General features: G+C 52.7%; 10 protein-coding genes across 10 annotated transcripts; 3 read left to right on the top strand and 7 right to left on the bottom strand.

Moving 5' to 3' along the window:
* Positions 1 to 233: 233 nt before the first annotated feature.
* Positions 234 to 3,298, bottom strand: NUU61_005081 (uncharacterized protein; the record flags this gene model as incomplete). Its single annotated transcript, XM_056655663.1, has 3 exons — positions 234 to 493; positions 553 to 2,857; positions 2,930 to 3,298. 3 exons carry the CDS (start codon positions 3,296 to 3,298, stop codon positions 234 to 236), a joined length of 2,934 nt encoding a protein of 977 aa, XP_056511276.1.
* A 421-nt stretch (positions 3,299 to 3,719) lies between these two features.
* NUU61_005080 (acetamidase/formamidase family protein) lies at positions 3,720 to 4,676 on the bottom strand (the record flags this gene model as incomplete). Its single annotated transcript, XM_056655662.1, has 1 exon — positions 3,720 to 4,676. One exon carries the CDS (start codon positions 4,674 to 4,676, stop codon positions 3,720 to 3,722), a length of 957 nt encoding a protein of 318 aa, XP_056511275.1.
* An 824-nt stretch (positions 4,677 to 5,500) lies between these two features.
* Positions 5,501 to 6,728, bottom strand: NUU61_005079 (PP2C family serine/threonine-protein phosphatase; the record flags this gene model as incomplete). The annotated part of the gene is made up of 5 exons (XM_056655661.1): positions 5,501 to 5,886; positions 5,943 to 6,045; positions 6,109 to 6,403; positions 6,465 to 6,574; positions 6,630 to 6,728. The coding sequence occupies 5 exons, from the start codon at positions 6,726 to 6,728 to the stop codon at positions 5,501 to 5,503; spliced, it is 993 nt and encodes a 330-aa protein (XP_056511274.1).
* Positions 6,729 to 7,168: 440 nt separating this feature from the next.
* Positions 7,169 to 8,245, top strand: NUU61_005078 (cytochrome b5-like heme/steroid binding domain-containing protein; the record flags this gene model as incomplete). Its single annotated transcript, XM_056655660.1, has 1 exon — positions 7,169 to 8,245. The coding sequence occupies one exon, from the start codon at positions 7,169 to 7,171 to the stop codon at positions 8,243 to 8,245; it is 1,077 nt and encodes a 358-aa protein (XP_056511273.1).
* A 190-nt stretch (positions 8,246 to 8,435) lies between these two features.
* fkbp3 (peptidylprolyl isomerase family protein FPR2) lies at positions 8,436 to 8,985 on the bottom strand (the record flags this gene model as incomplete). The annotated part of the gene is made up of 2 exons (XM_056655659.1): positions 8,436 to 8,604; positions 8,756 to 8,985. The coding sequence occupies 2 exons, from the start codon at positions 8,983 to 8,985 to the stop codon at positions 8,436 to 8,438; spliced, it is 399 nt and encodes a 132-aa protein (XP_056511272.1).
* Positions 8,986 to 9,603: 618 nt separating this feature from the next.
* Positions 9,604 to 10,662, bottom strand: zrfB (low-affinity Zn(2+) transporter ZRT2; the record flags this gene model as incomplete). The annotated part of the gene is made up of 1 exon (XM_056655658.1): positions 9,604 to 10,662. The coding sequence occupies one exon, from the start codon at positions 10,660 to 10,662 to the stop codon at positions 9,604 to 9,606; it is 1,059 nt and encodes a 352-aa protein (XP_056511271.1).
* A 1,057-nt stretch (positions 10,663 to 11,719) lies between these two features.
* Positions 11,720 to 12,514, top strand: NUU61_005075 (uncharacterized protein; the record flags this gene model as incomplete). The annotated part of the gene is made up of 2 exons (XM_056655657.1): positions 11,720 to 11,948; positions 12,021 to 12,514. 2 exons carry the CDS (start codon positions 11,720 to 11,722, stop codon positions 12,512 to 12,514), a joined length of 723 nt encoding a protein of 240 aa, XP_056511270.1.
* A 6,412-nt stretch (positions 12,515 to 18,926) lies between these two features.
* NUU61_005074 (uncharacterized protein) lies at positions 18,927 to 20,400 on the top strand (the record flags this gene model as incomplete). Its single annotated transcript, XM_056655656.1, has 4 exons — positions 18,927 to 19,077; positions 19,178 to 19,316; positions 19,387 to 19,829; positions 19,871 to 20,400. 4 exons carry the CDS (start codon positions 18,927 to 18,929, stop codon positions 20,398 to 20,400), a joined length of 1,263 nt encoding a protein of 420 aa, XP_056511269.1.
* Positions 20,401 to 22,082: 1,682 nt separating this feature from the next.
* aspf4 (allergen Asp F4) lies at positions 22,083 to 23,165 on the bottom strand (the record flags this gene model as incomplete). The annotated part of the gene is made up of 1 exon (XM_056655655.1): positions 22,083 to 23,165. One exon carries the CDS (start codon positions 23,163 to 23,165, stop codon positions 22,083 to 22,085), a length of 1,083 nt encoding a protein of 360 aa, XP_056511268.1.
* A 1,310-nt stretch (positions 23,166 to 24,475) lies between these two features.
* On the bottom strand, positions 24,476 to 25,446 carry NUU61_005072 (isocitrate lyase/PEP mutase family protein; the record flags this gene model as incomplete). Its single annotated transcript, XM_056655654.1, has 2 exons — positions 24,476 to 25,255; positions 25,312 to 25,446. 2 exons carry the CDS (start codon positions 25,444 to 25,446, stop codon positions 24,476 to 24,478), a joined length of 915 nt encoding a protein of 304 aa, XP_056511267.1.
* Between the last annotated feature and the right edge of the window lie 384 nt (positions 25,447 to 25,830).

Below are 25,830 nucleotides of genomic sequence, written 5' to 3'. Positions count from 1 at the left end.
CTTGGGAGCCACCGTGGCTGCGTCATCGTCCCAGACCGGCCTCAGACTCTCCTGTCTTCCTGCCAGTGTGGCTGGGGGGATGACAGACCCTCTCTATCTCCCTTTCCCTCTTTTCCAGTTGTATACTGCCCACTCCGCATTAGGTATACTCTCCCATAGGTTACCTAGGTATCAATTATCATTACATATACACACGTGCCTGAATCAGGTCTTGATCAGCAACCTCCTTCTTCTCAGCGTCCACCGCTCTCCCGCTTCATTCGCGCCTCCCATCCATTCATACTCCGTCTGATGCCCAACGTACGTCGCCCGGAAGCCGGTTGCTGGGAGACCATCGACATGGTCGTCGTGTGAAACGTGGATACCGACTGCACGCCCCGGGCAGCAGACTCCTGTTTCACCTCGCCCGAGCCGGTATCCGCCTTGGCAGGGGCAGGAGGATGGGATTCGTGGGACGCCTGCGTCATCGACATCATCCGCGCGGATTTCATCGCTGGTCGGGCCGGGGTCGTCAGCCACGTGTAGCTGTTGGGATCGGTAGGCTCCAGTGACGGCCGCGTGGGCTGGATTGGTCGGGCCTGAGGGCGGTGCGAGGACAGTGGCGCAGGGACGGTGCTGTTCGCTGCTGGACGCATGTATTGTGATGCTGCGAATTCATTGTTGTGTCGGAGTGCTTGTGGCTGCGGCCGCTGTGCTGCGACGGGCTCGCGCTTTTGTGGCGGGCCTCCGGATCCCCGAAGAAGTTCGAGATGCTGGCCTGGGTGAGCCCATCTTTGCGGCTGGCGGTGCTAGACTGTTTCGGTTGCCTGGCAGCCTCGGTCTCTGCGGTCGACGGCGAGGCTGACTCGGCCGGTGGATCGGTGCTGGTAGTGATGTAGTGTCGCGCGGATTGAAACCCAGAGAGCGTTGTAGGGACGGTAAACTGCGACGGATTGCTCATGGTATACCCCGTCGACGAGACAAACGTTGTAGTGCTTGGTCCCTGGTTGGTGTCCGGGCGTCGTCGTTTGGGATACGGCTCGTTTGGCGCGTCGTTGAGCGACTCCCACTTCGTGGCCGCATCGCGCTGTTCCTCGCCCTCGGCGGTCCAGTGGTCGTCCAGCGTCGACGGCAGCGAGCTGAGTGCCTTAAGCATGTCTTCTTCAGACGGCCGCGGTCGGCGTAAAATATCGGCAATTGCGTAGACCACCTTTTCATGCAATCGAGGCCCCGTGGGACGAAATCGTGTTTTGGTCACTTTGCCCGGGAGAAATGGTGTTAGGCTGGTGGACGAGTCCTCGCCTTCTCCTATTCGCGGCTGCCGGAGAGGAAGACTCAGGTATAACAGGGCTTGCGCTCTTGTCATCGCAACATACAGCAGCCGTCTTTCTTCGTCTACCACCTCTGCTCGTGAGTGAGGTATAATGCCGTTGTAGACGGCCGGAACAAAGACGACAGGCCACTCTAAACCCTTGGCAGCGTGAATAGTGGAAATAGTCACTTTCTCAAGGGCTTTTTCACCCTCTTGGCCTTCCTCCTGGGTGGTAAGATCCGTGGCCAAAGCCACATTTGCCAGGAACCGAGACAGTGCCTCTTCACCAGCATGGGATTGTTGCTGTTCCACACCCTCGATATCAGGCAGTTCATCTTGCTCGCTGTTATCTTCATCGTTGGCAGCAGCTTCATTGGCCTGCCCCATCAACTCCTTGACGTTCGCCCAGCGACCGTCCTCGTCTAGGGGGTACGTTCGAATCAGATACTCCTGAAACGAGAGGCTTTCTGTGATATGCTCAAGGAGGATGCGCGGGGCAGACGCATCGCAACAATCCTGCAACTTTTGCCTCGAGGCCTCGATGAGTTTGACCAAAGAGCAGAGTCCCAGCTCTGCTGCCTTCTGCAACTTCTTTTCTGTGGACCGACAGCCTTGGATAACGTCTTTGATAAATGTCCACAAGGGCACACTGTACTTCTCCGCACCGCCAGTCAACTGCTTGATGGTCTCGTCGCCGATGCGCCGCGGCGGAACATTAATAATGCTAAGCAATGCGTCTGTATGGCCCGTGTGGCTCACAACCCGCAAATAGTTCAGCAGGGTCTTGACTTCTGTGCGGTCAAAGAACTTCCGGCCTCCTACCATATTGTATGGTATACCAGCCCTCCCAAACGCGGTCTCAATACGCGTCGACAGCGAAGCGGACCGAAGCAGAACCGCGAAATCGGACATACGCAATAGACTCCCAGTCATGGCGACGAGCCGTTTAATCTCAAGTACCATCCATTGCGCCTCGGCATTCGCTGTAGGAAGCTTCCTCAGTACAGGAAGAGTGCCATAAGAGTGAGTCGGCTGCAATTTCTTCGCCGGCCGAGTCGTATCCTGCTCGATGACTTCCTGAGCCGAAGTCAAGATCGAGCCCGAAGAGCGGTAATTGTCCTCGAGAAGCACGACCGAGGTATTAGAATAGCGGCGCTGCATGCGCCTGAGGTTCTGGATCTCCGCCGAGCGGAACCCATAGATGCTCTGGTCGGGATCGCCGACGATGGTGATGCGTCTGTTCTTGGCGGCAAGCAGGTTCATCAGGTCATACTGGATGACGTTGGTGTCCTGGAATTCATCGACCAGCACAGCCTGGACGTTGGACACGCATTCCGGGTGCTCGCGGAGGAGATCGCCGCACCGCAGGAGCAAATCGTCGTAGTCCAGGAGATTCGAGGCGGCCAACGCGGATTCGTACTCGCGGTAGATGTCCACTAGTTCCAGCTCCTCGGCCTTGACTCGCTCGGCCAGTGCGTCGGGACTGAGGCCGTGGGCCTTGTGCCGGGAGATGCGTCCTTGGGCTGCTCTGATTTCCATGCCAGAGTTTAGCCGCTTGATGATTCTCTACAGTGTGTATTAGCCAAGACACAACCACCATCCCAACAAATATACACTGTGAAGAAGCTTCAAACTTACTCGGAGGATAGCTCGGCTATCATCCGAGTCCGCGATTCCGAATCCTCTGCGGAGACCGATCAGATACCCATACTTGACCAGGTACCGACGACAAATGGAGTGGAAAGTGCCTAGGATCAATCGCGACTGCAACCGTTGGCCGATCAGCTTGCCGAGGCGCTCGCGCATCTCCCGGCTCGCCTTGATCGTAAACGTGCAGCAAATGACATCTTGCGGCTGATAGCCATGGTGGGAGAGCAGGTACGCGACGCGCGCGGTCAAGGTCTTGGTCTTGCCGGACCCTGGCGGGGCAAGCACCTGCAGAATTGGGGCGGGCGAGGTGACTGCTTGATGCTGGGCTGGATTAAGGCCATCGAGAATGGGATCCATGACATGTTGAGTGCCGTTTCGGGTGGAGGCACATCGCGTATCGAGGGGGAACGCGCCAAACACGGTGTCATGTGACTAGTCGTCGAACAAGTGTTAACTGTTAAGGCACATTTATTTACTGTTTTTGAGAAATAAAATCACTGAATGCATACGCGTGTTCGTGTAGATGATTGATTTAAACATCATGACATTATGGAAAGTATGGTGTTCACTGCGAGCGCAGCCGTTGTAACCCAGAGGGTATGTAACCATATCTTCAAAAGCACGTCGCAGGACATCTCCCAGACCGAGAAGCGCTAAAATAAACCAAAACAAAATAAGAAAACAAAAAATCAGCATGGGTATCACGCCATATATGACTTGCCAATAAATGCAGCACAGTAAACCGACTTCTCTTGCCACCCTGACGCCCACGACAGGCTCACGTTCGGGTAAAGATACCCAGCGGCAGACTCATGGCCACTTCGTAGTTGGGCACATTGACTGCTTCAGCGATTTGCAGGTCTCCAGCAATACTGGCCAGAATATAAGCTTCGCTTCGACTAAGCCCCTTAGTCGACACCAGCCATTGGATGAGATTCCGAGTGGCGCTCTTCGCCGCGTCGAACAAGTCCGGTGAGACACCTAGTACGCCATAGGTTCCCAGATCCGGGAGGGGGTTGGGGATCTGCGCCTGCGGGGGTGTCTGGTATTGAGGAGTTGTGACCCACGGCTGATTCTTGCAAACTTCGAACCGGAGGGTAGCACGGATGGGTGTTTCGATGGCAGTGCCACAGACTTCGCCATGACCCTGGGCAGCATGACCGTCACCGCAGCTGAAGAGGGCACCGGCTGTTTGGACAGGGAGATAAACGATGGATCCCACACCGAGTTCGCGGCAGTCCATGTTGCCACCGGCGTGGGTGGGCGGAACGGTTGAGAGTTCGGCGTCAGAGGCAGGAGCCAGGCCCATGCAGCCGAGGAAAGGTCGCAATGGGATACGCATGTCCTTGAACTGGGCATATCCCTTCTCATGATCGAGTGACCAGATCTTGATCTCTGGGGTTGGGAACTCGTCCGCCAGCAGACCAAACCCCGGGATGATGGCGGACCACCCCCAATTAGCAACCTCCAGCTTCAGCACTTCCACCTTGAGGGCATCGCCCGGCTGTGCATCTCGTACAAAGATCGGGCCGAAGACAGGGTTGGCCAGGCCGAGATCTAACGACGCGATGGCCGAAGCGTCCGACTGCGGACCGAGTTGGCCATTGCTGCTATCGACCGCATCGAAGGTGACAGTCTCACCAGACGAGACAGTCAACTTGGGAGTGATGTGTTTTGACCACTTAACATGGCCACAGTCCCTCCCAACATGGAAATTACTCCAGCCCGCAGCCATGTTGCAAGGATGGGAGGGTTTAGGACGAGTCTCGATTTGAATCATTTACGAAGAAAACAAGAAGGAAGTGAAGAAAGTAAATGGAAGAAGAGAACCGTGGTTGACTGTGGGAAAAAAAAAAAGGGGAACCAGAATTCGGAGGGGGGGGAGGAGGTGGGATTTTGGAGGGACTTGAGAGAGAACCCGTCAGAACAAGATCCTCTTCAGCATTGACCGTTCTGGAAGGTGGTTAGGGCCCGAGTCTGAGACGATTCTGCTCCACTTGCAATGTTCGCCTTCCAAACGTGGCTTGACAGATTCTCATAGTAGATTGTGTTTGAATCGCAGAGACGATTCTTTTATGGTAGAGTCCACTGGAAGTAAGCGGGCACTTGAGACTCGTTTTTTTCCATGGAGATATTCTTGGCGTGGACCCAGTGATTCCGGCAAAAACAACCTTTGCTTCTAGAATGTAATAGGTATAATGGATATCCATGCATAGTATGTAGTGTGTAGTATGTATAGTATATTAAGATATGAACGAACTATAACTGTAGACTATACGGTCGCAGATAGAATCCTGAACAGGCAGGTGGAACAATATCGAATCCGTTTGATTCTCCGAGGAACTATTTCTTCTTTTTCTTTATAAAATTGGATCCAAAAAACGCTCAACCACCTTCTTTTTCCGGTAAGGACGAACTCCAGTCGACACGCATACGGTGGACCAAGGGATTCCTGCTGACTCACCACTTAACTACCTACCCAGCACGGCAGGTCCTAAGGCTTAAATGTGGCAATCTTTGCGCACTGTGCACCTGTTCGGACTTATCTCTCTTCCAGGATCACGACCCCTGGCCATCCAGCAAGGCAACAATGCATGAAGCGTTGTCGCTCCGAGGCTGACTGGCGCTGCTGGTGGCGACCTCCTGGGCGATGTCGCTGGCTCGCATCCCCCGCATCGACAGTTTCATCATGTGTTGCACCAACGTTGCGTCGTCTGTGTGGTCGCTCACTCCGTCCGATACGATGACTAGCAGGTACCGCTGTTTGGTATCGAGGGTTCGTCGCGTGGTAAATGGCTCGTTGGATAAGAAATCCCCGCGGGCTTCTGACGGCGTGGACGAAGACGAGGCGCGCCGAGTGCGGGGCGTGGTGTTTTCGTTGTCGACCGTATTAACCGGGTTTTTATACTGCAGGTCGCCCAGAGCGCGCGACATGTTGAGAGACCCTGTTCGAGCCAGCATTCTTAGTATATCCCAGAGACATTGCGCGAAACCAACTTACCGAGCCGAGGCGTTCCGTTCTGGGTGTTGACTGTGCCGCCGGCTCCTTCGATGCGGGATCGCTCGCTGGGGACTTCGGGCTTATGAGCCTTGGTGAGACGTCGCTAGATGGCTGTTAGCAATCGCCCGTGGTTCCATCTACTATGGAAGGAAAGGGTAATGCGTACGACATGATAGGGATGCTCCGTCTTGGGATCGCGCTCCGCCAGGATGACGTGCGAGTCGCCCAGATTGGACACGACCAGCTCGCCCTTGGTGAGATTCACAAAACACAATGCCACAGTCGACCCGGATATGGCGGGCTCAACTGTCTCGTGCTTGAAGCTTTCAAGCAGCACGTTGTCCTCGTCGGCCAGAGCTGCCTTGATAGCTGCGGCGTAGTCTCCTCGGTCGAACTCGGGATGCTTGGTGAGCAGAAAGTGCAGGTTTTGACTGGCATGGTCTGACACCAGGCCGGAGCCACTTGCGAAATGACCTCAGACTCTGAAGCCGCTAGAGACACACTGACAAGGGGTATGCTTACTGTCCATCATAAATCGCAAAGAATGCAAGCTTGTCATTCGTCTGCGATGGAAACTGGTCTGGTAGGATGACGGTGCACCGGTCTTCCTGGAATTGCCTACCTCCTTGTGCCTATCTCACAGCGATGATCAGTGCCGTGGCTAGGAAAACGGGCCGCTGGACTTACTTGACCTGCTCCGGCATCGAAGAGCAGGACAGCATCGGACGTGGACATGAGCGTGTTCCGGAACATTTGATCCCTCAGGGCTCTGTGAGCCACAACCATCTTTGAGCAAGTCGCAGTTGACCTTACTCGGCCAGCAGCCATCAAGGTGATTGTGGTGATGGTGTACTGACATCACGAAGGCCTTTGCCTTTGGCCCTGACGCCTCTCAAACCAGCCGTCATTTCTAACCCGTGTCAATTTATTGAGTGTCTATTTCACTTACACAGCGTCTCAGTGAATGCAAGGAAAGGCCGATAAGCTCAGTAAGATCGTAGGCATAGCCCTGGGGCTGCTCGTGGCCTCGAACCATGCTTTGACAAATCAACTTCATATTCTGAAAATGCATACATATATCCATCTTGACTTGGTCCCTTGCACGGAAAAAGAATCGGCACTTCGTCGATCCCCCGAACCACGCACGGGCCACCCCTACGAATCTGCCGCTCAATCAAGCCATTTTGTCCTTCGACTCACATCAGCGCCACCATATTCAGTCTGGCATGGGGTGGGTAGGTGTTGGAACCATCATTGCAACCGCGGGCTACGCCCTCTACCACTATCCTCCTCGCAGCTGGACCAAGTCAGGCTCGCCCACCCCTCCGGAACCCATCTCCGACGAGACACCTCCCTCCCCCGCGAATGAGCTTGCCCCGGCAAAGCATGGCGCAGACCCTCCCACCCCTCCATCGATAGATACAGAGAAAGACGAGGCTCAGACCACGCCCAAGGCGTTGGCGTCAAGCGCCCCACCCCTGGTCCTGGCGGTGCCCGCGCTGAACTTGGCCGAAGAAAAAGACACAAGCGACGACTCCCCTCCCAGCCGAGTCGCAGCAGAACAATCATCCCGCCAGCAGAGAATGATTGGACCGGCACAGAAACCAGCGCCGTCGCCATCCCTTGCAACCGCACCAATCCCCCCACCGCAACAGCCCTCGTCGGCGCCTCCTCCGTCCTCCGCACGCTCATCTTCCCTGATGCCCCCGCCACCAGTTCCGCGCCTCCGTCCCACGGCACAATCCAATGGAGCCTCCCCAACAGGCCAGCTCCAGCCGCCACGCCCCAGCGCCGGCAGCTCACTGCGTCCGCCGCCCTCCGCCGCCTCGGGGCTGCGCGTGCCGCCCAGCAGCAGCAGTCAACTGAGCAGCAGCACGCTAGCCCCAACAGCAGTCAAGAAACCGTCAGCGAGCTCGCGCAAAGTCATCCTCGGACCGGGATACTCGCCACTAGACTGGGCAGCGCGCGCAGCCAAGCCGAACAACATGCTGCGCGGCGCGGGGCTCCCACCAGGCCTGCTGCGCGTGACGCCGTCCATGCTGAAGACGCAGAACGGGCGCAAGGGCCGCGACGCCTGGACCTCGTATCTTGGGAAGGTCTACAATATCTCGCCCTATGCGCCGTATCATCCCGGCGGCAAGGGTGAGCTTCTCCGTGGCGCGGGCAAGGACTCGGCGCAGCTGTTCCAGGAGATTCATCCCTGGGTGAACTGGGATGGGATTCTCTCGGAGTGTCTGGTTGGGATATTGGTTTCGGAGAACGATGCACTTGCGGAGAACAATGCTCTGGATGCGATGGATTGAGAGCGTTGCTGTTTCGGTCTGTGCATTGTATTTCTATACATATGGTTGGCCGCCGGGCCTTGTATATCTGGATCAGATGAGATACCCTTGCACTTGAATAAATAGAATCATCAAGATCCATCAAGAATCATGTCTGAATTTAGCTATACACTCGGAGAGCATCGTTATACAACACCCCCAGATAACACATTTACAGCTCATCCTTCTCCACCCCCTCAATCTCCACTAACTCCGTCTCAAACACCAGCGTTGCACCCCCGGGGATCGGACCAATGCCGCGGTCGCCGTACCCATACTCGGGTGGGATAGTCAGGGTGCGCTTCTCGCCGATGCACATGTCCAGCAGACCCTGGTCCCATCTGTAGAGGAATTAGCAGTTAATCCATGGATATAACGAACAATTTCATTTCCCCCTTCAGAGATGCAGGCTCATCTTCGAAACAACACAAAGAGAGAGAGGACCCTTGAAGAGAGAAAAGAGAAAAGAGAAAAGAAAAGAAAGAAACGAACCCCTTAATCACCCGCCCAGTCCCCAGCGTAAACGTAAGCGGCGCATTGCGGCTATAGCTTGAGTCGAACTGCGAGCCGTCTGCCTGCAGCGTGCCACGGTAGTGCATGGCGATGTTGTCGCCGTTGGTGGTCTTGCGCGTGCATTCGACCTTGTGTGTGGTTTCGATGCCCAGCTCGGCAGCGGCGGCGAAGGAGGTGAGGGTGAGGGCGAGGAGGGAGGTGAGACGCATTTTAAGGGAATTGCAGGTTTATCGGGGTTGGAGATAGTGTTGGTTGGAGAGTTGAGAAGAGGAGAAGGAAAAGGACAAGGTAGAGCTTGGTGGGATAGCTTGACGCTGTGTGGAGGGTGCGGTGGGTGTGGGTCTCCCCGGACTCAGCATCAACTCTACAGTACTCTTTACTCCCCTCGGTACAGGGCTTGGATGGAGTCGCTACTAACAGGCTGTACTTGTTGCTTATGTCTATGTTTTATTCTTTTCTTTTCACTTGGAAAATATGCTCGGAACTACTTCGATCTCAAGAGGCACGCTCCGGCCAATTCACCAGAGTACAGCTCCTTATCGTTGTCGGAATGACCAGCACTTCGGTAGATTGAAGAAAAATCGAAACCATTGAAGATGAGTCTAGATACACACCCGATAACACCATAAGAAAAAGAAACACAACGCCGATATGTGCAAGATGCCAGCCCACCAGCCGGTAGCCGGACCCATGGGTATCGCAAATGCATATCACATAACCGTAGGTTTGGGAAAAGGAAAGACACACCAAACATTATATAGGGCCAGGCCCTGCATTCGTGTTTCTTCTTTTTCTTTTCTTCTTATTTTCTCCATCGCAGACACAGCTCATGCCCATTTGCCGAGCAAGGCCATGAGCGCAGCCCCGAGACACAGCAGGAAGAACGCCGTCAGGACGTCGCGAATGGGCGCTTTGCGCATGGAGTTACTGAACATGAACTCGTGGGCCATTAGCTCAACCAGAGCCGTGTAGATGAGGATACCCGCAGAAATAGAGTCGAACACGCCGTTGACAACCAAGGTGGTGCGGCCGGTTGGCGGGTAGCTTTGGCGAACTCCCAGACCGATGGCGATGGCGATGGGAGTGGACAGGCCATAGGCCAGACCCAGTAGGTACGGGGTGTGGCGCTTGGACCGAGGCCAGGGGATTAGGGCGAGGCGGGAGCCCAGACCCAGGCCTTCGAAGGTCTGGTGGAAGACAAGGACAATGTAGAGGGTGGTGAACTCATCGCCCGAGACGGCGAGCGTGAGGCCGATAAAAACCGAGTGGAAAATAATACCGAACTCCAGAATGAAAATAGACGTCAGCTGGGCCGCGTAGTCCTCAATCGCCCGAATGCCTTTCTCCGAGTCGTCGGGGTCGTGGTGCTCTCGCGAGTGGCCCAGGTGGTCTTCGCCGGGCATGTGGCTCTTGTTTTCAGTGACGGTGTCGACCACAGGTTCGGCGGTGTCGACATGGGAATGGGTGTGGCCCTCTTCGTCATGCAAATGGCCCTGTCCGAAGTGGGAGAACCGCATGACCATCAGCTCGACGAAGAACAGCACGACAATCGTCATCAGGACGATGCCCTCGACCCAGCTGTACTCCGTGATCGGGCCAGTCAGGCATTCATTTTTCAATGCCTCCTCGGCTGGCGCGAGGAGATGGATGAAAGCCGTGGCGATGATTACTCCAGACCCGAAGTACTTGGCAATGAAGAAAATCCAAGCCGGAGCACCGCTGCGGGTAGCAAAGCGCCGGGCAAAGACTGGGAAGATAGCCCCGAACAGCGAGCCGACCATAATGACGAAGATGGACGAGATCCGCAGACCCATGCGGCCGTCAAACTCGTTGCCGGACTCACAGGCATCGCCTGCTCGTTTGAAGAGGGTAGGGGATGACTCCATATCTACGAGTGTTCCCTGGCTGTCACACAAGATGGTCAAGGAATAAAAAGGCGCCCGCTCTGGAAGTGAAACCCTGACAAGATTCACGGACTGATCTTATAGGATCAGAGGTAGAGCCCCTGGAGAACAAGTGTAAAGAGTCAGACGAACAACCCCAGTCGGCACGTGGGAGGAAGAAAGGGTTAATAAATTGACGTGGAAAAGAATCCCTGAAGACTGGGCACTCTCTGAGTGGGCGCTTGCCGCGCTGACCGCAACCCCCAAGGTCCTCGACGGTGGAGATGGTCCAATGGCTCGCGCAGAAGACAACCGGGTTGGCCTGTCGGAGAAGAAACTCTGAGGCAGACTATGCGTATACTTTCGGCCACGAACGCACCCACAGGACTGCCCCTCTGGACACACGTTCAACAGTCGGTCAAAGCGATCATGGAGGGGTCCGTCGATGCCGCTGAGCCCGTAGGCTAGGTAATGCACTGGAGTTGAGTACCTTGAGAGCAAGGCTGGAAGGGTTCACCAGCGACAGTGAAAAAAAGAGAAAATGAAAAAAGGGAATCAAAGGACTGCAAAATGAAAAGCGGAAGATCCGAACCAGATCAAAATCAAATCTGTCATGGTGTACCACAGCCCGAAGGGGGGCAGGGTGGGATCCATGGGGACCTTGGAGGTTCGAAGACGTCAAGCGGGAGTGTGCGCTGAGAGGGTAGGTACCAGGTACTTGGGTACCCATAGATATTTTGGTTGGGATAGAAGTACCTAGTACCCGATTTCCCGAAGTAACGGCGGATGAGGACCTTGGGGACGCGGTCAGGTCTTTTTCCGGTTGCGATGGTTGGCCGTCACGTGGACCCGGCCTGGGCTTGCGATGTGTGGAGAGAGATTGAGAGATCTTCATTTAGTGTCATTGTTATCTGGAGAGATCATCAAAGAATCTCAGATGTAATAGACATCGAGCTGGTGTAGGGCTACAAGGGATCCTACTCAGGCATCCAATCAGCAGGGGCAGGACCTGGCCTTGGCGTGAGGTCATTTGCGGGAGCTTCACTTCACCTCTGACCCCATGGCGCCCATCCGACGGTATCTGCGCGTGAGCAAGTTCTCGGTGCTGGAGTGTCGAATCTACCTGGATAACCCATCTGATTCACGGTGGCTCCTGAATCCTCGCGATCCCGTCCTCCCGCGCGTGTTCGCCGCGATCCGACCACTGGTCCTGCCCAAGTTGCGGGAAGAGAACGAGCGACTCTTTGCGCGCAAGAAAAGCAAGCCCGTCAAGGATGTCATTGCTGAGGGTATGAGTGCTTTTCTTTTCTTAGTTAGTCCCCTACAAAAAGTATTGTGCTGACACCCTAGGGCCGGTACAGACGAGTTCGAGGTGGCCATCTTCCTCCGCGAAACCCGCACTCGCCATTCGCTGCTCACGCGAAGCAAGACATTCCACAAACCAGACAACCCAGACATCAACGCAGAAGGAAACTCGGGGCCATCGACCGACCCAACTGGCTCCGCAGACGCGGGGATCCTAGTCGAAAGTGATGGCGAGCCCGATCTCGATCTGCACGATATTCCGGAGGCAGCTGCAGATGCCACAACACCAGAAAACACCGATCAGCCCAATCGGAGAAAAAGGAAAACAGCCCAGGCAGGTCCAGCCGAGGAGGACTCCGGTGATGAGAAAAAGCTCCGCTTCAGCACCCAGTATGAGAGCTTCAATATTTGTGGATGGGTGCTATGTTTGTTAGTGACTCGCAAGGGCGACCGAACTCGGCCAGCCCTCGCAACATCAGAACTGAGTCGGCAGCCACTAATGGAGGAATGGATTTCCACCCAGGCTCAAGCATCTCTGGATGAGGATTGAAGAACTCCTTGGGTGATCCCCAGTGTCCATGCTGGGGCGGTAGCCTGAAGATCAGCTCGGGGTCATCATGTGGCTGGCTGGAGTCATACTCGGTGCCAAGCTTTCTCAACGGCGAACGGTGGACAGCCGTGGCGTGATCAGTCACTGTGGCACATGAAGAAATTGCAGGGCTGCATATGGCCTGCCCCTGCCCTTGCCATCATCTACGAGTGTACAAGGCAGGGGTTGAGAATAGGGGCCCCTGGTCACAGAAAGTTCTACTTCGATGTGTCACGCGATACTTTCAAGCTTCTCATCCAGGCTTCTATGACTTGACTACAGAAACATGTCCCTTCGGGCTGCTGCAGTGCTTGTACCTATGCATACATTTACAGTGTAACGCAGTCATCGGGGTGTAATTAGGGTTGGGGGCGCCATCCAATGCCTGGACATGTTTCGCAACTCGGTGATCATTTCCCCGCCTGACCCTGACCCTGATCCCGGACACTCTGGTCTGCCAGAGTCGTTGAGATGGAAATGGTGACCCGGACCTGGTCACCTCAGCAGATTTGGGACGCATATGCATGACCGTCATTATGAGACATGATGATGTCGACTTTGGCCTGGTAGTCTGAACCCAAAAGAGCCTCAGTTGACCTCGGTTGCGTTCAGAATTCTCGAAACAGACGAGAACATTAGCATAATAATTGTTTTCTCTCTTTCCGAAACATATTGCAATTTCATCCAGATACCTCAGTGGAGTCACCATGTGGTTTGACCTCAGACCTCGGCTTCCAGCAAGGCTCATGAGTAGAGTGGATACTTGCTCAAAACCCGGTTTTCTCTCGCCCCCCTTACTATAGACATCCGGTGACTTGAGGTCCAGTGTGCTGGGTAGCGGGAGAAAAGTCCTGGCCAGTGAGGACCAAATACAGTATAGCCCTAGAGTAGAAGGCCTGATAGCCCCAGAGAATCTGACGAAACAACAAAGGGAAAAAAAAAAATAGAAAGAGAGAAAAAAAGAAAGAGAACATCCCCAAGCCGATCGCGCCACGTGCGGTCAACCAGAAATCCGATCGCTCGTTCCTGAAATCCTGAATCCTGCGCGACTCCTTTGGACAAAAAATCCGACTGCCCCTGGAAAGAAAAGAAAAAAAACTCCACTGTTTTCCCCAACGGTGCGGAACCGGGGTGGAGCCCAGGGATTCCTTTTTGGAACGTGTTTATTCAAGTTCGTAGAGTTTTTTTTTTCCCTTCATTTTTCTCCCTTGGCCCCTCCGGCTCACTTTTCTTGTCTGTTCTCTTTTGCTCCACTTGGATGCGCATCCTCGTATGGATGGGCGGCGTTGGCGACATCCGCTTGAGCCGCGTTGAATCTATTCTTTCCTGAGATGCTGTCATTGCGGGAAAAGAAAAAGAAAGAAAAAAGCATATCCCGGTAGGAAGTCCCCGAAAGCACGGCCGTACGGGGTGCATTAGAGATGACGCAGTCTGACATAGGACAGGGGGGGTCATGTGGTAGTCATAGTATTCTTGCAATTTTGTTTATTTTTATTATTATTGTTTACTGATTATTCTTTTATTAAATTCGTCATTCCGGCCGAGAACTAAAATAAGATATAATCATAGAAGGAAATATAGTATATATATATATATTTTTTTTTAAAAAAAAAAAAAACAGGGAGCCTTGTACAAACAGCACGTTCCGCCTGCGAGGACATCCCCGATTTGGAGATTCTAGGGTTACTGGGCTACTCGACATGACTCCTTCACTTTGCCCCTACTACCTAGGAAAGAAATTGATCTGCTAAGCACGCAATGAGACCGCCACCGGCTTTTTTCTTCAACACAAATCTATTGACTATCCATTGATTAATTTATGAAACAAGGTTATGTATATGGCCCAGTGATAGACAGGATCAGCCCTGGGAAGCAACTCGGACGCGACATATTATTGCATGCATCCCGCACCAAATGACGATGGACAATGCGAGGCGATCCTACGGCGGAAGGGAACCGGACATGTACTCCGTGGGACTCAAAAATGACACCATTAAACTTTGCTCGGATGTTATCCGTCGTAAATATCCTAAGAAATGATCATAATAATAATCCATACAATGCACTACTAGACTACAATCCAAGATACTATGTTTAGTTCTTTGGGACGGGTACGACCCACGGTCCGACTCGACAGGGGTGAGACTGTCAACCTTGCCCTTTTTTTTTCTTTCTTTAGTTTGGCCCCTGAGACCGTACCACCCCCGCGGGCCGTTATCTGAACGGTTGAAGGCAGATGCATATTTGGGAAGGACATGACCTGTCACATTGGAGTGGTCAGTGTACCAGACAGGGGTCTTCTGTTCTTATTTTCATACTTTCATATTTATTTATTGATTTCTTTCTTTCTTTCTTCTTGAACCTCACTAGACATCGCCCTCGGCTATCATAAGATATCATAAACACCAATCCCGTTCGGCCCTAATCCCGATCCTGTGGCAAAGAACAAAATTGGGTAAACAATATATGTAAATATTATTATTATAATTGCGGAGTATTTTCAAGCGATCTACAAACCCACACGTGTGCTCATCCTACCCCTAGTCAATGTTGAGTCACCGATACGCACCCATCTTGTTGGGTCCAATCCTCAGGATTTGGCTAATATTATCATGGAGGGTTGCACGGGCTCCCCCATTTTTTTTTTTTTTGCCCACACCGCATCGAGGAACCATCCTGATGGAGCCCAGTGGGGCTACGGGAGATTATCCTTTTGCCTGGTGTCTCGCGTGGTTTCATGGGAACCAAGTAAAGGGGTGAAACCTACGTAATATATTTTTATATTCATCTCTTCATATGTAGATGTAGGTATGTATGTACATTTGTATGTACCGAAAGGGAAATCCGAGGTAATTGCCCTGATTTTATTCTCTCTCTCACTATATAGAATGTAGTCATAATTTCAAATCAACGTATAATCTTAATCTAATTTTAAGACAAATTTGATTCCCACCCAGTTTCTCTCTCTCTCTCCCCCCACTAGTGGTTCACAACGGGAATACCGGTGCAGGAATTTCCAAGTGGAGCCCCCCGTGGTCCTTCTAGAAAAAAAAGGAAATTTTCCATTGGATTGCCAGTTGGGGCTGCATTATTCATCCCGGTCCCCAAAGGGTGGTGTTTTTCCCGAGAGTCAATCGCAATTAATTCCTTATTCTTCCTATTTTCCTACGTCAGATCAGGTGGAGACTCAGCCTCCTGTTCATGGCAGGGATGTTCGATGGAGGGGGGAAGGGCACAAGCTAAGGGAATTAGCTCCTGGGTGACGGTTGACCCGGGAAAAAGGTTGGGGAGAGCAAATCCCAGTATAAAAATGCTCTGTGCTCCTGGTCTTGTTTTTTTCTTTTCTTTTCTTTTCTTTTCTTTGTTTTGTATCTATCACGTTGAGCGGTTTCTGGCCTGTTACCAACTTGCTTCGTCTATTGCACTCTATATCTTGTGCTATCTACAAACCTTACAACCACCACTCTTCTACTTTTCTACTACTCTACTACTCTCCTACAATGCCTTCCGTCGGTGGCTCCTCTTCTCAGTTCCCCCCGTGCCCCGGTCCCCCTCCCAAGGGCCCTCTCCCTCCGTTGCCGAAATAAACATACTCCCCAAACGAACGTGATGAACCACGGCGCACTCCGCTCTTGTTACAGAATGCGCTCACGACTCTGGGGACGTCCCTCGGCATGGATATAACGAACGGCAACTCCTTCTCTCGAATTCAACCTGGTTTCGGCTCCTGATGATAACCGATTTCTTTGTGATTGGACTTGACCATTCTAATCGCCACACACTCCTAAGCGACACTCTTGAAACCACCCCGGCCCACACACCCCGGCGTCTCGCGACAAAGAAAATAGCAACGAAAAGACAAGGATGTTAGCCTGTCCTGCTTTGTTGCGACTTGCGCATGCGCATGCAAAAGAAAGAGAAAAGAGTGGGGAGTGTGGGATCCACTGGTTTCAAAGGGGCGTCTTTGGGCGCAACTTGCTTTCTACTTCTGACACTATCTACTCGTTCGCTACTTCGGGACTCAGCGCCGGCGCTACAATGTCCCCGAATCTTGCATTTTCTAGCCTTCTTTTTCTTTTTCTTTTTCTTTTTCTGTCTCTTGTCTCATTTCACTTCTGTCGCGACATCATCTCGGCCGTGCGGGGTGTTCAGTTTCATCTGCGCTTCTCTCGATCTTGCAGGTTTTTGACGCGCAGATGCGGAGTCCCTTATACTCCCTCATTCTTCGCACGACTGGATAATGTGTCTTGATTGACTTGATCTTGCATACCCCTGGTCTCAGTTGTGGTTGTTTTACCCTCTCCTTGTTCACTTTCTGAATGCCTTGTAATTTTTGTTTCATCTTCTTTTTCTCTCGTTGATGTTTTGATTTTCGAATCTGATCCGACGGCCTGTACTATAGACTTAATATACCCAACACAGCAATTTATCTTTCTTTGATTTTGGATACGATTTTGCTCTTTCTTTGACACTGGCTGTTCTGCATAAGTTAGACTATCCAGACTATAGCAGGAAGATATCCAAAAAAGTGAAACATTGCCCATTCGGTTTCACGACTTCCTGGCGCCCGTCGCCCAGTCCACCATCCCAACTAGCAGGGATGTTGGGGATGTGGCAGTGAGTCTGACGCCGGCATTCCTCGTTTCTTGTTGATTTTTCAATCATTATTAATTTTTTTTGTGATTCCTAAGTATTTATTTTCTTTACTTATTCTGGGATTATCAACAGTAACACCGACACAATTCAATCGGCTATATACCCAGTCTGGGCATGAGGCACAGGATCATCAAGTGCATGGCGCAGTTTCATCGCATGCACCGACACCAAGATTTGATTGGGATAGAGTGGATGGACTCTACCGAGTACATACAGTAGTGTCTAGTAGTGTGAATACACACACACACACACACACACACACACACACCTGTATTCAACAACACAACAACACTCACCATAATAATAGAAATATAATAATCCATAATCTCATGGCTAAATGGCCACCCAAGCAGAAGGATGCGCAAATCGTGTCCGTGCGAAATATTCCCTCGGCGAGGTTGGCCTGACCGCAATACGAAGTTACGAAGTATATAACTTGTCGGTAAGCTGGGGCCGGTTGTCCAGGTCGTTGAGAATTGTACTTTACAGGCTGGGGAGAGGAAAGAGTCTCGGCTTTTTCCCTCTTAGGTATGGGATCAGCGTACAATCAGACCTCAACTCTCTCAAGAGATTAGGCACGTTGGCTCGCGCGCTGTGACTCAGAACCGGCATCTCGCCGGTCAGCTCAAGAGGCTCTGGTGTTGTGGTTGGGTATATTATGGCGGCTAACCTGTTTGGACGCAGTCAAATGACCTACCTGTATCAGTAGCAGTTATGTTCTGTACCTTCTTGATCCAGGTGCCAGTAGACTAAGCTCGTAAGGTTCGGGGTGGCTCGGATCCTGCCCGGCGGATTGACCCCAGGTGTCTGTGCTCGACAGCTGAGGAATTCTCCAGGGCTGTGTCTTGCTGAGTGCGGGTTGGCTGTTGGAAGATCTTGGCCACGTGTGCGTGGGTGAGATGGGGCCATGACTTTCCTTTCCCCTGGATGTTGCTAAGATCGTGGGTTTGTCTAAGTGTACAGAATGAGGGGATTGGTCTTCTTTCCAATCGAAGGTTGGCCGGTATCATGTCTAGACAGATAAAACCAACCCAGCTAATCTGGCGCTATTGAAGTAATTTTTCTTTTTTTTTCTTTCCCCTTTCTACTTGAATTTAGGGCTGGAAACACCGATAGGAAACAGCGAGACCATGGATGTTATCCCCGCACGTGTTTAGTATCCATCTATGAATGTATGTAGATGCCCACATCCTATCTACACACCCCAGCTGAAACCACTGTATTTTCCAGTACCTGAAGTAGCAATACTCCCAGATGGAAACGTTTATCTGATTCCGCCCCAGGATTGAAAGACGCATCCAGAGCTTTTAATAGATTAGCCTCTTGGATGCTTTTTCCGGTCAATACCTGGACCATGCTTTGGCCCCTTTTATTTTTGATTTCTTAGAGGGAAATCTGCCGAAGTATCAATCTAGCCTCTTCTCAAGTAAGTTAATCCCCTTGCAGCACTGAGCGTCGGGGGATGCGCCGAAGTAGAAGCCCTGCCGATAAATGTGAAACGGGGTCACAAACCAGGGCTGTCGACACCATGGATAGTTTCAGCTATAGCAATCATAGCCCAAGAGCATAATCAGAATCCCAGAACAAGCCCTGGTATCTGCATACCTGACAAGTAGGGAGGAGGTAAACACTCAAGTACCATCTATAGATAGCCACCACGTGATCCGCCCTCCCAACTCGCCCACGATCGCCCTTCTCTCTGCACGCGCAAGCCACCATGGTGCTGCAACTTCATGTGTGGGGGCCAGCCTTTGCTCTGCCTTCAATCGATGCCCAATGCCTTGCGACCATTGCATATTGCTCTTTGGTGCTTCCCAAGGGCTCATGGGAACTCATCCCCAGCAGCGATCTCTCCGTGTCCCCTACCGGTGAGTGACGTGACGCCCGCTCCGGGGACCATCAACACAACCACAACCCCAAACAAAGAAGAAAGAAGAGTTGTACTGATGCTTTTTGGTTAATCTATAGGTGAGCTACCTGCCCTCCAAAATGGAACAGTCTGGGTGAGCCGGTTCCGCAATATCGTCGACTATCTCCGCCAATACTCGGAGGGAGCATGGGATCTGGATCGGGAGCTCGATGCGCCGGAGCGCGCTGACAATCTCGCGTATGAGATACCCCAGCACATTATTTTTTTTCCCTTTCCACAGAGACCAGTGATGCTCAACTTCCTATAGCTTTGCCTCCTTCGTCGAGTCCCGCGGACAGCCCCTCATCGACTTGTCGCTGTACGTCACCAGCCAGAACTACTATGGCAACACCTCGCCCGCTTACGGCGCCTTCCTCCAATGGCCGAACCAATGGATTCTCCCGCCGAAGCTGCACAGCGCCGCCAAGGCCCGCACCGAACACCTGGGCGTCTCGTCGCTGGACCTGCAAGCCATGGAGGAGCAGCGGCAGCGCGAGCACTCGGCCGCTGTGGCTGCGGGTCAGATCCCCAAGAACTTCATTCAACGGCCCCGTGACACCGTGTCTAGTCTGCTCGGGCGCACCGCGCAGCAGAACCAGTTCCGGCTCGAGGCCTTGACTAGCGAGTTCTTCGAGCCCCTCGAGGCGATGCTAGGCCGCAAGCAATACCTGCTGGGCGCGGACGAAGACAGCCAGCCCCGCAGTCTGGACTGTATTGTGCTCGGGTATCTGTCGCTGGCGCTTGTCCCCGAGCTCTCCTTCCCGTGGCTGCGGGATGCGATGCACTCAAGGCTCCGCGGCTAGTGACATACACGGAGCGCGTTCGGCGGCAGTGTTTCGGTGAGCCCGCCCCATCTGAAGCCGGCCATACCTTCCCGGCACTGCCGTGGCGCAGTGCCGAGCGCATCTCTGTCGCCGCGGTCGGGACCACGCTCCTCGGCACGCTGGCCGACTCCACCCCGTTCCTGCGCGAGGTACGTCGCAACAACCGCCTCAAACAGGTAGCCGAGTCACCCGACTCGGGGCTGTCGGGCACGGAAAAGAAAGCTGTTTCTATGTACGCCGACGCTAGCAAAAGGGACATGTACGTGTCCATTGCGACGGTCGTGGCCGGGGCCGCGGCGCTCGTGGGCTACATGGTACATGTGGGATTGCTCAGCGTGCAGACAGGCGCGGGCGTCGAGGAAGAAGAAGAAGACAACGGGGCCGTCGAGAGCTTCGATTCTGCCTTTGACCCGGGTTCCGTGGGAGACTTCCTGGGCAACACGAGAGGATTAGTATGAATGAATCCCATCTCCCCGACGGTCCCCGATGGGCTTTATTGCGTTATTGAACCCTTGTTGTTCTTTTCGAAGACGGGCTCCCTTTGTTTGACCTATTATTCCAGGCGTGTGAGCGAACATTGTACGATAGCTTTTGCATTCGATGTATTTTGTCGGGCCTCTTTGTTTTACTCGCTTCTCTTTCGAGTGTATCTCATCGGTCTACCCATGGATACTAACCCCCTCTTGTAAGTGTAACTGCCACTGCCATGGCTAGTACTAATTAGATTTTGGGTTATAGCAGGAGATCAGCAGATTCCCCAGACATGGCATACAGTATCCATTGATCTAGGTCCACATCGTGGATATAGAAAGTATCCATGGATCCATTGAGGAACCACCCTCAAATCTACTTTGTACTTCTCCACTGTAAACCATAAACCAAGTAACCAAGTAACTAACTATGTAGGTATGCCAAGTAGTCCAAGCATACCTTGGACTAGGTTTACCAGGTACAATGAAAGATTCAATCCATTCATCCATTCAGTACCACAAAGAAACCAGACAAGAACAAAGATAGAAAAGAAAAGTCTCCCCCCACACATTCGAAACATCATGACACAGCGCAAAACCTCAACTATCCAACCAACTAATCGGCTCAGATGACTCGAATAAATGTTATGAGTCATGCAATCAATCCCCCCTTCGAATTGGCACCCAGCGTGAGCCTTGCGCCAAAGAAAAAAGAAAATAAAATAGCACCCGCGCCACACTTAGCGACGAACAAGTGGGTTCACTGGGATAACTTCCCACTTTCTATTTTCATCTCTCTATATTTCATTTGTTAGTTGGATATTTGGGGGTGTGGGGGGAAAAAAGGATGTGTGTTGTATGTAACCATACAATTGATTATTGTTGGCCCCCAGCAGGAAACCTTGGAAAGGGGGCCCCGTGAAGGGAAGAGAAAAAAAACAGAGGATTAATTAGACAGTTTTTGTACAATACCTAGCTTTGGAAGGGGGTAAGACAGAGAACAAATTGGGGCCGAAGACGGGGACAAAAAATCCCGCGGGAAGAATAGGTGGAAAACATAAAGAAAAACACAGATTTCTGTATACAAGAAAAACGCGAAAGAAATGAGAAACATGAATGGCCCCATCGGCTCAGATCTGTGGCTTGGTATCTAGACCTAATTAGGGCAATGTTGGATGCCTTGCATGGGTTCTTACGGCCCCCCTATGCATTTAAGAGGTTGGGGCCATAGTCTTCTTTGTGCTCTATCAAGGATAGACAAGAACCGTATTCATACTCAAACAATAGTATCTACATTAGAGGGCTTGTTTTTACTGTACTGTTGGACGGATATGAACGGACAATTCAAAAGGTATATGTACAGAGAATCAGGATGAGAAAAGAGACACAAATCATGACCTCGACGACATGGATGCATCCCCATCAGATCAAAGAAGAGATAAGAGATAATAATAAAAAAAGAAAAGCTCTCGACTGATGAGCATGTGGGCAGGACTCTTGCTCAACTTGAGATGGCCCTGTCGAAAATGGTTCAGACATGGAAGAAAATAAAAGCAACCTGCTTGCACACACGCCAAAGTAGGATAGTGACTTGAACCATTTGTGTAAGAAGAGAGAAGAATCAAGATCACACGAAAAGGGAAAAAAAGAATAACCTGAGAAATAAGTGTTTACTCCATGTAGTCGAGGTTAACAATCAGACGGAGCGGGCCGGCCGGGACAGAGACAGCGTCGTGGTCGGAATGCTTGTTTGCCTCGTTGTAGGCCTTGACCATCTTCGACATATCTTTGCCGATGATGGAGCAGTTGTCTCCCGAGGTTTCACAGATCTTCATGCCAGAAATGGGCATGCTGGCGTTCTGGGCAGTGATGCAGGAAACATCCCAGCCGGAGTAACCGTTATTCTCACTGCTCATGTCGACCTCACCCCAGGTGACGGCGTACTGGCCAAATTGGTTGGTGGGCAGGGTCGCAGACGAGGAAGCATCCCGGGCCTGGTTCTTAAGCGGGGCAGCACCCCAGCCACCTTGGGTGTTGTCGTCAAAAGCCACAAACTTCTCCTCGCCCTTGCCCAGCGTGAACTTCAAGGCAGAGTGCGGGGTGAACGACGCGGTCTGATAGTCCTCGGTGAACGAATTCCAGAAGTTGACAATCCAGGGCTCGGAATCGCTGCCGACGAATTTGACGACATGCTTGTACTGGTGGGCCTTGGACTTGGACACCTGGATGATGTTGCTGCCCCAGGGGATGCCAAGGTTACCGACCCAGTCCCACGGATTGTCGCCCTTTTTGAGCTTCTTGCTGGTGCCGCCGAAGCCCAAACGGGAGTACTGGCCGTCCTTGGGGATGACAGTCCAGGAGGTGCCATCACCCGAGTCGTCCGAGTCGCTGCCCGAGTTGTCGCTGGCGGGAGTCGGGATGACACTGGACAAGACATCGCTGGAGGTAGGCTGAGGAGCAGGTTGCTGAGTCTGAGTCTGGGCCGCGTTGGCGGTTTCCGGCTGGTTCACACCACCAGCCCACTTGTTGATCCAGGAAACCAGCTTGCCGCCCATGTTAACGGTCACCATGTCACCAACATCACGCTTGGCCATTTCGAGATCCACTTCAGGAGCCTGGGTAGTGGAGGGACCCTCGACTTCGACCTCGGGGGCATTGGGGTGAGCATGACGGCGCTCGTGGCCGTGCATACGGGCGACGGCCGACCCAGCGGTCAAGGCCGTCACCAAGAACATCGAGTTAGGGAGATGCATTTTGAGGAACAAAACAGAGTTGAAGGAGTGACAGGCGAGCGTTGAGAAGAGAAAAAGAAACGCTCTAAAGAAATCAAAAAAGAGTGTGTGGGAGACGAGTGGATTAAAGGGGAAAACAGAGAGTAGATGGGGCCGACTAAATAACAACGAACCAGCCTGAAATCAGGGGCTGCCAAGGTCTGATTGGTTGGACTGGGCGGTTCCTGGGGGAGTCCAGGCCTGGCAAATGATACGGTACAGTATGGTAATTTTGGTTAGGTACAGGATGTATACCCCGATGTACATCATCTTCATCTTTATTTTCCTGGGCACTTGGGCACTTTGACAGGGGAAATGAGTCCCTGGGCAGGCTACAACTCATCAAAGTACCATCTCTATAGATATGGTGACGTCCTCATTCCAATGTCAACCACGTGTATCAATAATGCGGAATGCTGACGAGAGATAAATTACAGGTGCCCAAGGATGTACTGTATTGTATCGTGTGACTCGGGGGGGTTATCACTCCAATCGGGGGGCCACAATCCCCCCTGTGTGTTTTGTGTTCTTCTCTTTCTTGTAGCCGCCAACTGTCTCTCGTTTGGACGCGTCAAGATGGGGATGAGAATCTCCAATCCATGTTTATGATTATTTATTTACTGACCAGCTTATGTAGGTACCTATCCACAGATATCCAACCAAGGTACATTCAAATGACCTGTACACACATAAGGTGCGCCGGGGCCCCTGCGCCAGGTACCAGGCACGTCCTATCCTCACATCCGGCTCCACCGAGGTGACGAATCCATGGCGTACCGGTTCCATCGGGTCTCCGCTGGATTCCAGCCCTTCATATGGAGTGCCAGGCCTCCACAGAAAAATCTGTCGACTTGCCACCCTGGGACTCGGTGGCTGAATGTCTTGGGTCTCTGGCCATTCCTTTCAGTCTTGATCGGACCAAGAGTTAACGAGACAGACAGACAAGATAATAATGTCCTGTTTTTACCCCTGGCAGCACATCCAGCGCATCCAATGCATCCAACGGGTCCACGGCGGAACCGTCCCTTGGTTCAAGTTACGATCTGCACCGCTGCCCCTGGCAGCAAATAATGGCAACCGTGGTACCGTCTATCATGACCTTAGACCGGGTGTCATCGTGATTCCGTTTGTTTATAAATTCTGGAGCATTCTGCTAATTCTGCCAATGTCTCCTTCGAATCCGATACTGTGGTTCTAAGAGTGTTTGAAGGGCAGTGGAGACGCTACTGATTCCAGACGCGGGATCTTCAGCCGTGGCAGACCCTTTTTTTAAGATGGTCCCTTGGCTTTTTTTACCTTCGTAGGTCCACGCCGCCCTCGAAGGCTGCGCCCCCAGCCTCCGCATCCAGTCGGAGGCTGTCGTCGAGACCACAGACCCGGAACAGCATCTGGGGCGTGAGCTCTGAATCCAAGCCCGGTAGGCCGTCACGTTTCAGTTTCTTCAGTGCCTCCCGCATAGCGGTGAGTGCCGGGCCCAGCGTCGCGAACGGGAAAATAATAAGACGGAAGCCCATCTCGCGTGCCTCGGCAGCCGAAAGGGAGGGCGTGGCACCGTGCTCGACCATATTCAGGATCAGGGGCCAGGGCGCCAAGTCACGCACTACCTGGCGCGCCATGTCGCGTGACGAAATCCCTTCTAGGAATCCAACGTCTGCGCCGGCGTCTCGCGCTGCTCGCAGTCGCGCTAGGCTCTCTGCGTAGCCGTGGGATTGCAGCGCATCTGTCCTCGCGATCACCACAATGTCGCTTTCTAGCCGCTGCCGCGCCTGCACTGCAGCCCGGATCCGGGTCGTGAATGTGGCTTGGTCGACTAGCAGCTTGCCGGACAGGTGCCCGCACCGCTTTGTCTGCACCTGGTCCTCGATGTGGAAGCCGGCCACGCCGGCCCGCGCATACTGCTCTGTCGTGCGTGCCACCATGATCGGGCCTCCGTAGCCCGTATCCGCGTCGGCGATGAGCGGTTTCGTGGGCGCCAGGTTTGCCAACATTTCGGCGTTGGCTCGCATGTCGTTCAGCGTGCAGATTCCCAGGTCTGCTTGCCCATGGACCGACGCGGCGGTACCTGCTCCTGTCTTAGTCGGGGTGTCAGCTCTCCCCCTTTCTAGACAGCCAGCCGCGACACGCTTACCATATACAGCGCATCGAATCCAGCTTCTAGCGCTACTCGCGCAGAAAGTCCATCATACACCCCAGGTGCGGCAATGAACGCATTTGGGTCTTCTAAGGACCGTCGCAGGCTAGTTGCTGCCGAGGCGAGAGGCATTGTGACAGTCGTGGATATTAAATGGGTTGCTGGCTATTGGGTGGCGTTGTATAGTGCACACACTCTCTTGCACACTACGGGATAACCAGCCGAGTCGTGGTCACTTGGCCTTGGGGAGAAGGCCAATTTTATACGACTGTGTCTCCACGTGTGTGTGACTCTGGGTCTTCGTCTCTTCCCCACCCTATCGACGCTCTGCTCGATCGGTTCGATGATGCGCACCCCCCAGGCCGATACCGGGTCCGATTATGTCATCACCTACATTATTCATGCATGCGTTCATACACTCGCAGTTGGACAACTCAATCTCTATAGATCACTTGGAAGTGTTGCGGTGAAGAGTTGAGATCGGCGAGTTAGCTGGGGGTTGTACATGGAAGACCC

The sequence above is a fragment of the Penicillium alfredii genome (genome assembly GCF_028826965.1).
Source record: "Penicillium alfredii strain IBT 34128 chromosome Unknown utg000007l_segment0_segment0, whole genome shotgun sequence".
NCBI classification, from domain to species: Eukaryota; Fungi; Ascomycota; class Eurotiomycetes; order Eurotiales; family Aspergillaceae; genus Penicillium; species Penicillium alfredii.
This window is presented reverse-complemented; position numbering and strand designations above follow the sequence as displayed.